This window comes from Opisthorchis viverrini (genome assembly GCF_000715545.1).
Source record: "Opisthorchis viverrini unplaced genomic scaffold opera_v5_209, whole genome shotgun sequence".
In the NCBI taxonomy this organism is placed as follows: domain Eukaryota; kingdom Metazoa; phylum Platyhelminthes; class Trematoda; order Opisthorchiida; family Opisthorchiidae; genus Opisthorchis; species Opisthorchis viverrini.
Window position 1 is genome coordinate 223,969 of NW_008751867.1, and position 14,155 is coordinate 238,123.

Sequence of the window (14,155 nt, forward strand, 5' to 3'; positions counted from 1 at the left end):
ATATATATATATATAAAGTCAGCTACCGCCTCCAAATCATCGCTGAACGAAGCTGTAGTAGCTGCAACCACTGTACGGCAAATGAATGGTTCTTTCGGTTGATGACTTCGAATAACCGCTGCACGGCAAGTACGTGGTTTTTTCAGCCGATGATGGTGATGCCGCTGCTGCTGCTGCTGATAATAATAATAATAACACTTATTACAATCATAAGAATGAAGTTTCAGAGTGGGGACGCGCCAACAGAATGCGTCAGTACGCCCTAATAATATCTTGTTTGGTGACGTACCGTCTGCAAGTTAAGTGCCAAACTCGGTGAACAGGTCAATGGCCACATGGTTAACAACAAGTAAACAGTCGATCTGTTGGAAGTACATCACCCATTCGTAGGGTGGTTCAGTAACTCGAGGAACTCATAAGGTCATTGCGACAACTCTTGTCACCAGAATTCCAGCAACTGACCGACTGGTTGCCTGCATCTGACTAGCCCCAACCTTGCTATCGATTTCCTCTTCAGCAACGCTCAGTCGTGACGCTTGTGGTGCCTGGGTGTAACACATGGAAAACGAACAGATTCATCTGAATGTTGTTTTCGGTAAGTAGACCCATCCATTTACAGCTTACGCACTCGCCACCTCATTTCTTCTGAAAAGGTGGACAGACGTCAAAGCTTAATGTGCCTGTGGGAGCTAAGGTGATGGACTTGATGTCAACCATACAGGGGACATTTCATGTTCCCACGTGCAAACAGCGCCTAATCTTCAAAGGTTACCTCAGCTTTGGCCGTTGTTAGAGACAAAAATCCTTCATAGGTAAGTCACTGATGGAACCGGAACAAACCCTTGAGGCTTGTGGCATTAAGAGCGGATCGAAGATCATGGTACTCGGATCGGCAAGTTCATGTTTGTCTGTTTGATCTTTCTCCCAACGTAGGTCGATGTGCTTGACCCTGAGGAAGCACACAAATTGCAAGTGGCCAAATTACAATCTCGTGATCTTGCTGCCGAGTTAGAGCAATTGAGTGAGCAGATCAATTCTAATGTGAGTTGAAACTAAAAGTCGAAAAGCAAATTTCACCGAATAACTGGGTCAAATGGCAGGTTTCAACTTCCTGTGTTTTTTTACCATAGCCTACTAACTCCAAGTCCGAACTGACTTCATCACTAAAGCAAACAGTTTCCCTCCTGGAGCGCTGTATGCAATGTCTGGAGCTGGTTGACTCTGTGCGCCTCCCCTACGATTGTGAATCGGAACGTGCTGATAGAAAAGAACTTGTGGATTTTCTTCAAGTAAGCATCTTTATTTTCTACCACAAGTGTTGGTAATTGGTACGTTTCACGTCGCAAGTCAGAGGTCAAGACTTCGACACTCATATTGCCGCTGAACGCGGTCTTATGTTGCTGTCAGACTCAGTCGTCAAGAAGCGAACGTACTGACAGGAATGTCCGTGGTGCGAACCCAGCCTCTGTCTAGGCTTGGACAACCTGGCAGTATCTTGGTCCTTGTACTTCCTTCTGGTGCCATGGTAGCCAGGTTCCAAAACTATGTTACAGCCTCTTGATTGAGGTCTATGGTAAATATTTCCTTCGTTTCGGTGTGGTCAGTACTACAACACTGAACTTTTCCCGTGGTCGCGGAAATCGACACAAGTGTGTTTGGCCTATCGGCTGCTGCCTTGAATTCCGTCATTCATGTCAGATAAGGCTGAATTTTTTTGTTTGCATCAGGAAATCTTCCAAGGGACAGACAAGACAGCGATCGAACGACTTATGCGGATGGTTCACACCGCACAAGTTTCCTATCTGTTTGTTTTTAAGAATCAGATGAAAGCCTGAAAAGGGCTGTGCATCGATCAAGAAGAATGTCTTTCTATGAAAACTTGAAGACAAAAAGTGTTCCTAATGTAAAAAGATCTAGAAAAGTAACTTCGTTCGTTCCTGTGGGCGTCCCGCTTAACGGGGACTCCTTGTACTTTACTATTTTCAATATGTGTTTGATTAGCCTGTCGTGGTTTTTGGAGATACGGCTGTAGCACCCTTTCGGTGCCTAACTTACATGCCACCTGAAGGAAGCACGAGGGCTGGGATACTGCCAGGTTGCCCGAGTCTAGACATGGGAAGTCCAGAGGCAGAGGTCGGGTTCGAACCACTGACCTTCCGGTCAGTAGATTCGCGTTCAAACCACTTGGTCCATCGCGCCCCCGAGATACAGTAAAAACCTTCTCGGTCTACTGTCCAACTCCAGTATGATCCTACATCTGTTACCCTTCCCTGTAAGACTATTTTTTGGGTCAACGTGAGTACGAATAGGTCTGTACAGATTTTGCCATTGATTGACTTGGGAATAAGATAATTGTGGAAATCAGAACTGTTTAAGGTAGGAGACATCTGACCAGCCGCGGATTTGGCCGATGTCCGACGAGAAACATGAGTCTCCAATTACAACCGAAGGTTACACAATGTGTCTTGGAAACAGTTATTTTGAAAAAAAAGATGGTTTGTGTAGCAGAACACGAACTTTACTTTAAGTGCTTTCAATCAACCAGGTGTGCTGCAAGTTGACAGAATTATACCATCATTTCGGTATCTTCAGTTTTGATACCGCATTCCACCAGACTGTCTACCCTAGAGGTCCGACCTGGTGTGACCGGTCGGTGGAAGTTTCCTCATACCAAGTCATAGGGTAGAGCAATCTCTTAGTTCCCCATTTCGCAGGTTGGCACTTGACCAACGTTCCTCCGAAAGCACTGAAGATCGATTGTAGTGTGGTCAGGCTTTTGAATGAAGGACTGGAAATGAATCACTCAGTGGGTTAGTTTTGCAGCTCCCAGAGGCTATTTTCCTCACCACATCTTTGAATTTTAACAAGGATCTTTATATTCTTGCTCAGACTACTATCCTCTCTGTTTCGCATATTCCATTTTAGGATCTGATGGTGAAGGTGGACGCGGTGAAAGCCAAACTCATGCAAACCACTGTGACCGAATGACTGTACCCCATGTTCCCAACTTATTGTTCCCGTATAACAGCAGAGTTCATCATGAGAGCTATTTTGTTTTATTTTATTTTTTCAAATTTCTTCGTCAATTACAAAAATATCGTTTTGAACATGTGAGGGAATGGACGAGAAAGTGGGACGAATCGTTGTCATCGGCGCATACTAGTCATCGGTTCCCCGAATTTCCTTGACTGAAGCGAAACAGTATACCTGTTTGAGGGGAAATAGAGGGAACGCGCACGAACGAATTAACTGGAAGAAATCAAAGCCGTTTGACATGTAATCTCGGCTTTGCCGTGTAAGTTTGCCAGGATACTTTGTCTGAAGGAAGAAGGAATCACTATGGCTGGGATACTGTCAGGTTGACCAAGCCTAAACAGGGGGAAATCGAGAGGCAGAGTGGGTCGGGTTCGAACCACGGACCTTCCGGTCAGTAAATTCGCGCCCTAACCACTTGGTCCATCTCGCCCCCTGGTAACTCAAGGCAGACGTTTTTTTTTGAAAGTTGTATGGTTAGAACCAATATTTAGTAGACTGGTTACGATAACAACATGGACCTCTAGGGGACGGAAACTACTCAAAAGTTTGATATAACGGCAGGATTGTCTGTGCTTCTAGTAAGTGCGACCGATTTTGTTCTTCTCTAGAACCTGCTCTTGTGGACGGTGGGCACCGTGGTTCTATAAGATATGACTTTTGTCCGAGAGGCTCTGCTACATACATCCTGTTACTCCCTAATATATCTAACATATTGCTGTCTCAAGTACACTTTGATGTTTATTAAAAACCTATCTTCCGAAGAGGCTACTTGGCCGGTTTCTCCCTAACACCCCAGGGTGATCCCACTTATTTGGGCCCTCTCTGTCTCGCTAGGAGGTGGAACAACCCTTCATCTGTGAATTTAAACGCTCAGATAGACTTACCAAATCCTCGGCCATAATTTCTGTGTCCACATCCGGAAATGTGTAAACATATCGCTCTATCTGATTGCCGACTTCCCTGGTTACGGTGTCAGAACGTTCACTCTGTTGATCCTCATCGATTTCGTCAACCACGCGACGGTAGAGTCCGATACAAATTGTACTGGAGGCCATGAGAACCATCTCGAACAGGTTGCCGAAGGTTAGGTATGCGTTAGTCTAAATGTCGGGGAGAAGAGGAAGGAGTCGATTGAATATTGGATGGTGTGCTTTGGTTTATCACCATCATCGACAGCATGACATCAGTGTTCAACACTGATGCTTCACTGACGTACAACCATGATTTACTTGAAAGCCTTATTGTAAAGAAAAGACAAGAGTGGATGGGGGGGGGACTTAGTGCTAGCTTACCACAATCATTCCGAGGTGCCTATACCTCCAGACATTCACTCAGGCAATCTGGATAGAAACTGACAACAAGAACGCCACTGACATCGGTTGGCAGCCATATCTTGTAGTGTCTACAACCAGGTACAGTGAGGATCACGCGGTCCCCATCCTGGAAGGGGAGTAGCGATTTCGGCGAGCTAAGCCATCAGGAGCTTTGGTATTCAAACGCAGCTTGGCCATTCGATCGAACACTGTGAAAACTAATAAACTGGTTTTGTGGGATTCTTTGGTTGAATTGCCCATGCAATTCTCTTGGGACATCTGACAGGCATTTATTACCAGTGAATGGTTCATACGAAAATAGTCACTTTCTGATCTGGTACTTCCTCCCTTTGGAGGAAATTCAAGGATATCATCTCTGTATCCATGGCTATATTCGGCAACAGACTGTTTTGGCAAAAACGTGGTCAAACCACCGATAGTTGGCAACCCCCTCCCCGACCACGTGCGGACTGCTACCTAAAGAGTCTCTGTTTAGACGCTGTCATAATTTCGCACGAGATCAAGAAGTCGGAAGGTTTCCCTGGACAGCTACTCGTGTTGCCTTCACAAAGATCTCACAAGAACATTTTCATAAAGGAAACTACTCACAAGGTTGCTGAAAACTCTTTGACAGCCCACGACCGGTTTCGCCCTTCTTGGGGCTCATCAGGTAGGCGCAGTCCCCGAGTTTCCGTCAACCTTATGATCTACTTGAACCCAAATTGCACTGTTTTCGAGAAATACCCGAGTTTCCGTCAACCTTATGATCGACTTGAACCCAAATTGCACTGTTTTCGAGAAATACACTCATCTGCAAGTCAATTTGGTTTTCACGGGAGAACATCATAAACGAGAGATTCAATTGAGTCTCCCGTGAAAACCAAATTGATTTGCAAATGAGTGTATATCTCACAAGAACGGTTTTTTCATCACTGAGCTCGTGGTCACTACTCTGCAGCCTCGAAACATCCCGTAAATGGTCAGTTACGTTAAATTAAGAACAACCTGATCGCGGGTCAATTCATTTCTTAAACCGGTCTCGTGCAATCCGCGTAAAGCGAAGTAAGAGGAAACCAACTGCAGAAACAGTTGCATCATTTATGTGGAAATAAACTGTCGGGCCGCAAATGAGCGAAACCAACTTAGTCTCAGATCGCCTTGAAAAACACATCAGAATGTTGCGTAGAGCGCTTCCAGGTGGGTCTAAGAAAGAAGGTGTCGTGCGGTAAGGAATCGTCAAACGATTGGTTTTCATCCAGAACGTGCTAGAGGAGGCAAAACCGTGTCGGAGTTAGAACGAGTCACCCTCTAGTGTCATATCAAGTCTCGCGATTAATGGTAAACTGGAATCGATGTGGATCCGTTACGAACCATCCCGCCTGCATTAACTAGAGGCCCACACCAGAATGTAGCAGCGAACAATATGGTGAAATTCGTAATGCACTACTCATAGGGTTGCTGTCTAGTGTCAAAGTCTCGCGATTAATGGTAAACTGGAATCGATGTGGATCCGTTACGAACCATCCCGCCTGCATTAACTAGAGGCCCACACACACATGTAGCAGCGAACAATATGGTGAAATTCGTAATGCACTACTCATAGGGTTGCTGAAAATTCTTCGGCATCCCACGACCGTTTTCGCCCTTCCTGAGGCTCATCAGGTAGGCCCAGTCCCCAAGTTTCCGTCAACCTTATGTTCTACTTGAAACCAAATTGCACGAAATTAGCAAAACACACTCACTCTGCACCCACCTGATAAGCCTCAAGAAGGGCGAGACGGGTCGTGGGCTGTCGACGGATTTCCAGCAACCTTATGAGTAGTGCATTACGAATATATATGTATCGCGATATCTCGAATATTATAGCGAATGAAACATGAGGCGGCCTGGTGCAGCACATTCAGTTTCCTGACGGTAAATCCTTGACAGCCCACGACTTCCTTACAAGAGGAGAGGAAATATCAGGCCCACCACAGCAGATGTGTCCGGAAAAAGCGGACTGTTCGTAGATTCCATTTTGACATTTTCAGTCATTTTACGCAAGTTTTGAACAAAATCAATCATTGATCTTTGAAACAAACATACCTGTCCTTGAGATCTGAACGGTCGATCTCGCATACTGAGCAACCAGCCGCTTCTTGCGTGACTGGTATGGTTGGACAAGGCCTGTCTGATCAATTTCTATATGGTCGAACTTTTTTATTCAACCTGTATGCAAAGTAATTCCTTCGTACTTGATAAAACCATGCGATAACTGACCAGGAAACACTATACAGCATAAACCCCAAGAAGAAACAAAACAGTCATCGTTTTACCTGTTACTACCATTCCACGAGCCAAGCCGCGCCACGTGACCACTCTGTTCCTGAACACAGCTCATCTTCTGTTCAATCGGTGAGGTAACATCCTAGTAGTCTTACTGATTCCCTCTCTTGGAATAATCTCATTCAATTTCGAAATTGAAATCGTCCAGCTGTAGCACCCTTTCGGTGCCATGCCACCCAAAGGAAGCACGAGGGCTGGGATACTGCCAGGTTGCCCAGGCCTAGACAGGGGAAGTCCAGAGGCAGAGGTTGGGTTCGAACCATGGACCGGTCAGTAAATTCGCGCTCTAACCACTTGGCCCATCTCGCATTCGATTTACTTAACGGCCTGTTTCATATTTCACATGGAACACTATTCGAGATGTCGCAACACACTACTCACGAAACATAAGGCGGTATTGCATACTCAGTTGAACGTAAATCAGAGATCAAACTGGGGTTCAAATGAACCTTCAGTTAGAGTCAAATTAGTTAAAAAAAATGACTGTATTTGTCGAATTTCGTGCTGCTAAAACTTTCAGGGGCCTTATGAGTAGTAAGTCGTGTCTTCTGCACACTGTTACATTCTGACTTTGAGGTCAGAAACCGTTAAACTAGCAAACAAAGGGGTACGTTTTAAGGATGAATGGTATACTTTCACTTTCAACAATCAGTAAGTCACACAATTGGCTCGTAAACTTACCTCGCGCATTATTTTCACTGGATCCACACCCAGCGCCGATAACGGTAAAAGTCGTATGTAGGGAGCACGCATTTTGACCGAGTCTCCTGAAATGCGTACAAAAAATGAAAGAATTACTCTAGGCGAAATACACTCATTTGTCATTTTTCGGAGATTCAACTGTGGAAACGTTTTCGGCAGCCTTGCGAGAAGTGTCTGCCGTCCAGAAATGTCTTTATTTAAGCCGTTAGCACTCGCACCACAGATTCGCCAGTGAGTGGAATTCACAGGGTGGGAATCGGAAAGCAAACTGTTCGGGTTTCCATCTCGCACTCAAAATCATCCTGTTCTGAGGAGCCTACACGCACATTACATTCGTTTAATCCTTAGTGAGGAATAAAATCAGTGCGCAACTCAAGAGTCTCCAACAGCGCTTGAACCCGTGACCTTGTAGAGGTCCAAACACCTTATGTGGGTTTGGACTTCTACTATTCGACAGTTGGACTAACCAGCACCAACGTATCCCGTAATCACCCATTTCAGGTCAGCTGATCAGAAGGTGATTGGCTGCAGTAGCCACATTGTTATAAGTCAAGAAGGGCTGGCTAGAATAAAGCATACTTTTGGTAATTGATCAGGCGGGACTAACCAGCACCAACGTATCACGTAATCACCCAGTTCAGGTCAGCTGATCAGACGCTGATTGGCTGAGTAGCCCTATTGTTATAAGTCAAGAAGGGCTGGCTGGGATAAAGCATACTTTTGGTAATTGATCAGGCGGCTGTTAATCTGTTCGCCGAGCTTGGCAATTGATTTGCAGACGTTTCGTCACCACTCGGGAAGACATCTTCAGTGCGCTGTTGGCTGGGTAGGCTCCCTCTTCGTGCTTGCGTTTATATAGTTTACAAAGAGAAGCCTTTGCGCTGTAACCTGGATTCTGGTTGGTCCAATCATCTTAATCTGCGTCGAGTCGTAGTTTGTAGTTCTTGCTCCCTGTTGAAATTGCGGTCCATTGTTGTCTCTTTCGGTTGGCTCGTTCTTGATCTGTATTGCGTCGTGGTCGGCTTCTGTGTCGATTTGTAATGTACCTCCTATTTTTAGTAGTTCGGTGTTCTATTGATTTCTTCTTTGAGTCCTTGTTCGGCCTCGGGTTTTATGGTTCTGGATTTGCCCTCAGATTAAGATTAAGATCGGACTAACCAGAATCCAGGTTACAGAACAAAGGCTGCTGTTCGTAAGCTATATAAACGCAGGCACAAAGAGAGCAACTACCCAACCAACAGCGCACTGAAGATGTCTCCTCGAACGATGACGTAACGTTTGCAAATCAGTTGCCAAGCTCGGCGGACAGATCAACCGAATAATGCACCGGAGCTACCAATATTCCAACAGATTACCCAAGTATAGTTACTTAGAGGGGTGGATACTCTACACTGAGTTCAACAGCTCACAGCTATCAGAAAAAGGATCTGATCTGATTGGTAATCAGGATAGTTGACCTTTTCGGGATACTGTCACATCTTCACATATCGAGCCAACTGCGTCAGTGGCTATTGGGCTTTTCTGTCTCCATGAGGATGTCTGATCCTTACTAAGCCGGATCTCTGTTAATTCATCCTCAGAGGTCAGCTGGACCCCTGTGGCTAAGGCCTATTGTTAAGCAATTAGTGCTTCATAAAGGAAACTGCTCACAAGGTTGCTGAAAACTCTTTGAGAGCCCACGACCGGTCATGGGCTGTCGAAGAGTTTTCAGCAACCTTGTAGTTATCTCGAATATCGTGCCAACTGAAACATGAGGTAGTGGCCTTTGTGCAGCACATTCAGTTGTAGAATATCATGAAAACGAGAGATTCAGTTGAGTCTCTCGTGAAAACCAAAGTGATTTGCAAAAGAGTGTATTTCTCGAACACCTAGTGTTTCCTTTTCAGGTCAAGGTATTTCCGTCCTGGGTCATTCTCCAGTAAGAACAGGCTTTAGCAAATAGCGTACAATGATGCATTCGACCACTTGGCAGTAATACGCCAGAGGTCTCCAACATTGTTCCATTCGTGTGAATGAATTACTTAAACATATTAGCTGACCACCATAGATTGAACGATTGGAAGCAAGCATTACCGTAAGCCACTTGCAACAGAGCTCTCTTGTAAGAAAAACCACTCTCTAGTGGGAGGAGGGAGGGAGGAGGGCCTTCCTGTCGGATAGTTTAAGCTTTCTCATCCCTGCAGAGTTCCATCCAGCTTCTTATGAAAGCCGTGGATTCTTTCTTCGAAGCACAGTCAATAGGAACATTTCAGCACCGTTTAAATGTTCACAACACATTAGGAAACAGATAGATCCCCTGTGAAAGTCAAGCTTGTTGACTGTCTTTGACAATAACTCACGGACAGGTAAATTTCAGCAGAGTACTCAAAGTCTTGGAAGTTGAAGAACTGAGCAAAGTCTGTGTTGCTGTAAACGTGATCTTGGAATTTGTCAGGCTGACACCGGGAACCGGTGATAGGTGGGTATCGACTAGATTTGTGAGTGACGTTTGGGATAACAGGGTAGGATTTTGTTCGCTGCCACTACTACTTAAAAACTACTTTCTATTGTGGGAGACTCGCCTAGAAAACTTTACAAACGAGAGGTTCAGCTGGGTTCCACACAAAATCAAATTTGTTTGCAAATGAGTGTATTTCACTGATTTCGTGCAATTCGGTTTCAAGTAGAACATAAAATTGAAGGGAACTCGGGAACTGCGCCTAACTGATGGACCCCGAGAAGGGCGAAACCGGTCGTGGGTTGTCGAAGTGTTTTCAGCAACCTTGTGAGTAGTTTCCTTTATGAGTAGTGTATTTCGTCTATACTTTCTATTACGATATTAAATGCAAGACAGACCACTTGAGGCCGAATGAAACTCATCAGAATGAGGTAGAATGATGTCTCCTTCACCCCAACTCCGAGGGATCGCCTTATGGGGCAGGTCTATCCGGCTTATTCTGACACGAGGTGCCGGTGTTCCTAACGGTTTTGATCTCCAACAAACGCGAATTTACATAATAAAAGGGCGAAGACAATTGAAAGGACCAATGCCTACCTGTTTTGGTCGTGTAGCTCAAGAAACTGGTACTCGTTGACAGACGCCAAGGTACCATCAAACTAGGTTTCACATTCGTAGTTAACAGGTTACCATCGACGGTCAGATTGTCCCCAGATTTGGCCCAGCTGATGCGGTGTTGTCCGCCCATCGACTTGGGATGATCACGCGCCGCGACGCATTCGCCCTCGGACTCCTTTTCCTGAACGGATGACAAAACCGCACGCTTGTCTAACATCGGTGAATCGGCGTCTGGAGGCTTCATGAAAATCGGTTGATCGTTATCCACGGATTCGACGGAGAACTTTTCAGCCCCTGAGGTAGATTCTCCTGTGAACAATGATACGGTTGATTGTTGGTTTCCAATCGCCGGTATCTGATCTCTCGGCGTCGAATGCTTTTGGCCTCCATCTGCCTGGGTGTCCGCGTTAAATCCGGTAAATTCCAACGAAGTCACCGTGTGTCCGAGCAAGTTGGGGAAAAATCCACTATCCTCGGCGAACAGCTTCTCGACTTCGTGGCTCGGACCGCCTAGAATCACGGTCTCCAAAAAAGTGAGTGCAGTTGGATCGAAGAATACCTGTTTTCGAGGCAAATTTTTTGGAGATATCCAAGTGAATTTCACATCTTGGCTAATGTAGCTGATTTTTATGAATAGCATATTAAAATATCTGAAGCCTTCGAGAAATACAGTCATTTGCAAATCGATTTGATTTACACGAGAGACTTAAGTGAATCTCTCGTTTATGATGTTCTTCGACTGAATGTGCTGCACACAGGCCGCCTCATGTTTCAGTTGGCACGATATTCGAGATATTGCGGTATATTTTCATACAGGAAACTACTCACAAGGTTGCTGAAAACTCTCCGACAGCTTACTCTCGGTTTCGTCCTTCCACTTAGGGCTCATCAGGTAGGCGCAGTCCCTGAGTTTCCATCAACCAAATTGATTTGCAAATGAGTGTATTTCTTGAAAACAGTCCAATTTGGGTTCAAGTAAAACATAAAGTCGACGGAACCTCGGGGACTGCGCCTACCTGATGAGCCTTAATAAGGGCGAAACCGGTCGTGGGTTGTCGAAGAGTTTCAGGCAACCTTGTAAGTAGTTTCCACAAAAAAGTTATGTTGAGGGGAAATCGGTAGGGTATCGACAGTATCAGTTTCTCATACCTTCAGAGTTAAGTTGCCAACGTTTTTCAGAATAGGTGAGCACTCCTAGATAACAAACGGAAGTTTTGTCGCTTTTGTGCAGCGTTTCAAGATGGCAGCCTAAATCATCATCCTGCGTGAACCGGTTGACCGCAGTTATTCACAGCGGACGAGCTTTCGCTAGCTGTTCGACCTAAGCAGTGCAACCGACTGAACACTACTCACGTATCACGCCGTAGTAAAAAAATCGTTCAGCTGTAGCACCCTTTCGGTGTCTAACTGCCATGCCACCCGAAGGTTGCACGAGGGTTGAGATACTGCTCGGATTGCCCAAGCCTAGACATGGGAAGTCGAGAGGCAGAGGTCGGGTTCGAACCACGGACCTTCCGGTCAGTAAGTTCGCGCTCTCACCATTCGGTCAGTCCCGCTACCCAACGCCGTAGTAACAATTGAATGCATCCCAATGCGTCTGTGGTCGACCGACTGGCAGCCTCAAAGGCCATGGGTTCTTTACCACCGATTGCCTGCTATTAATGAAAACCAGTCGAGTTGAATCATGTCTTGCGAATTCGACTCTCCAACTAGCTGGCTGGTACAGGACTTAAAATCCAAGTTTGAATGTACTTGGCGCGTGGTGGGCGAGAACGCCATTAGGACCACTCGGTTTCCAAATGTTAAACACTTGTTCGGTCATTATGTAATAAATTTCGATTTCAAACCCCACAAGACTCAATGTCGCGCAGTGGTAGGCCTTGAAAAACTGGGCGCTGTGGTCTTACACTGTTTTCATGATATACCACACAACTCACAAGGCTGCTGAAAACTATTCGACACCCCGTAGAAAGTAGCTGTTGACTGGTAGCATCCGTCAACAAACTGTTGGCCCAAAAGTCACCCAGAAAAGTAGCTGACATGCACCTACCAGCTCACGGTGTTGTTATGACGAATTTCAAGATAGCTCCCGGTTACTGCAACGCGAACTTTGCTCATCTTTTGTAAGATGACGAAGAGACTGTTTTCATCCTCTTTCTAGATCTTATTCCTCTAGATGGCTTAGTTACCCGACGATCAGACGAGCTGATGTCCGTAGTGGTTTCTCTGATCACTGAAATCCCAGTTTTCCCTCTCAAGAACTGAACCGCAAGTTTGTCTTCACAAGTAATAGAAGACCTAAATTTGGCTTGGAAACTGAAAAAACTTCAGAGTGGTCACGCGCGCATCAACGTTTACATATTTGCTCACGAATCCGAGTAACTAACACGGAAGGCTATGTTCTTTTGAAAAGAAAGTTTCGACCTCACATCTGTTGCTCAGCCATGTATCCCTTTGTTTCGCGAGAACTGTAGCGGCAAACTGAAAATCAGCCAATTATTCCCTTGATTGTATTCCCCCATACTATCAGAGATCGCGCTGGGTATGGGCCCATTACAACTCGCTTCAGAGTCATGTTATGTGGTTTCCTTTTATGATCTTAGGCTGACCGGTTGCCAGTGTGTAACCTGGACGTGGATCAAGCTGCTTTTCCTTATATGTTCAAAAGGTTTATACTACTCATACGATTCCAGTAGTTAAGTGGAAGTCACTAAGTTCACTTACGTTAGAGGCCAGGCTGTTCAAAACTGGTGAGGCGAACATGCTGCCAGCAGCATAGTGCGGACTGAGTCGAATCAGACCATTCTTTGATTTGTATTCGTTTGTGATGGACAACAGTGAGCCGCTCTTCATATCCGCTGAAATCAGAATAAACGGATCCAGTTATTCGGTTGAAACTCCCGTTTTCTGTTGTGATCACAAAGAAATCAACAGCCAGAAACGGGGAGAGAAATTCAGTGTACCGGAGAGAACTACCCAAGGGAGAATGCTTTATCAAGGGTACGGTCTCAGGCAAACGCAAAGGAATCAGAAACGCAGTTATCCTTCGGAGCTGGGGTCAAATTCAAACATGATGCCTTCATCGTCAAAACCAAGAAAGCACAAAAAACGCATTCTACACGAGGTGTATTGAAGAACTTCAGCTGGAGACACGAAATGGATTGTGTGGTTCAGTGGACAATCGGTGTACTATTCAAGAATGAATAGAATAAACACTAGAGAGGTTTATTTCAACTGTTTCTTCGTAAAGCGAAAATCTCAAAGAAGGTATGTGCCCAAAGATCGAACAATGGGAGAGAATTGTAACTACTATAGTGAAATAGGGAATATCGGACCCGGAGAGGAATCACACAAATTCTAAGTGGTCAGGGGTGCCAATTCATGGATGATTGTGTCCAATGTGGACATCACGCTGCAATTTTATGGGAAAATACCATTGGATTGCCCCTTTGATCTGCTGGTTGTTAGTTTGTTCGCCGAGCTTGGCACTCGCCCTGCTATCGCGTCGACAGCAATCGAGGAGGCATTGTCGTTGTTTTCAATGACGATATCTCCTCAACTGGTGACGAAAAGCTTGCAACTCAGATGCCATAGTCGGTGAACAAGCCAATAGTCAGAGTGGTGGCTCGCAACTTTGTCTGCCTGCCTATCTGTCTGTCTATTTCCACGTGCACTAATTAGCCAATCGTATTTTGACGGCATGTGCACACTGATTGGTGCGTCC

General features: G+C 45.4%; 2 protein-coding genes across 2 annotated transcripts; one reads left to right on the forward strand and one right to left on the reverse strand.

Annotated features, from left to right (window-relative positions):
* Nucleotides 1-516: 516 nt before the first annotated feature.
* On the forward strand, nt 517-2,050 carry T265_08285 (hypothetical protein; the record flags this gene model as incomplete). Its single annotated transcript, XM_009174041.1, has 4 exons — nt 517-595; nt 654-1,041; nt 1,131-1,289; nt 2,033-2,050. The coding sequence occupies 2 exons, from the start codon at nt 559-561 to the stop codon at nt 791-793; spliced, it is 177 nt and encodes a 58-aa protein (XP_009172305.1).
* Nucleotides 2,051-2,932: 882 nt separating this feature from the next.
* T265_08286 (hypothetical protein) lies at nt 2,933-12,062 on the reverse strand (the record flags this gene model as incomplete). Its single annotated transcript, XM_009174042.1, has 6 exons — nt 2,933-3,207; nt 3,921-4,136; nt 7,356-7,441; nt 10,411-11,088; nt 11,785-11,942; nt 11,971-12,062. 6 exons carry the CDS (start codon nt 12,060-12,062, stop codon nt 3,160-3,162), a joined length of 1,278 nt encoding a protein of 425 aa, XP_009172306.1.
* Nucleotides 12,063-14,155: the final 2,093 nt, after the last annotated feature.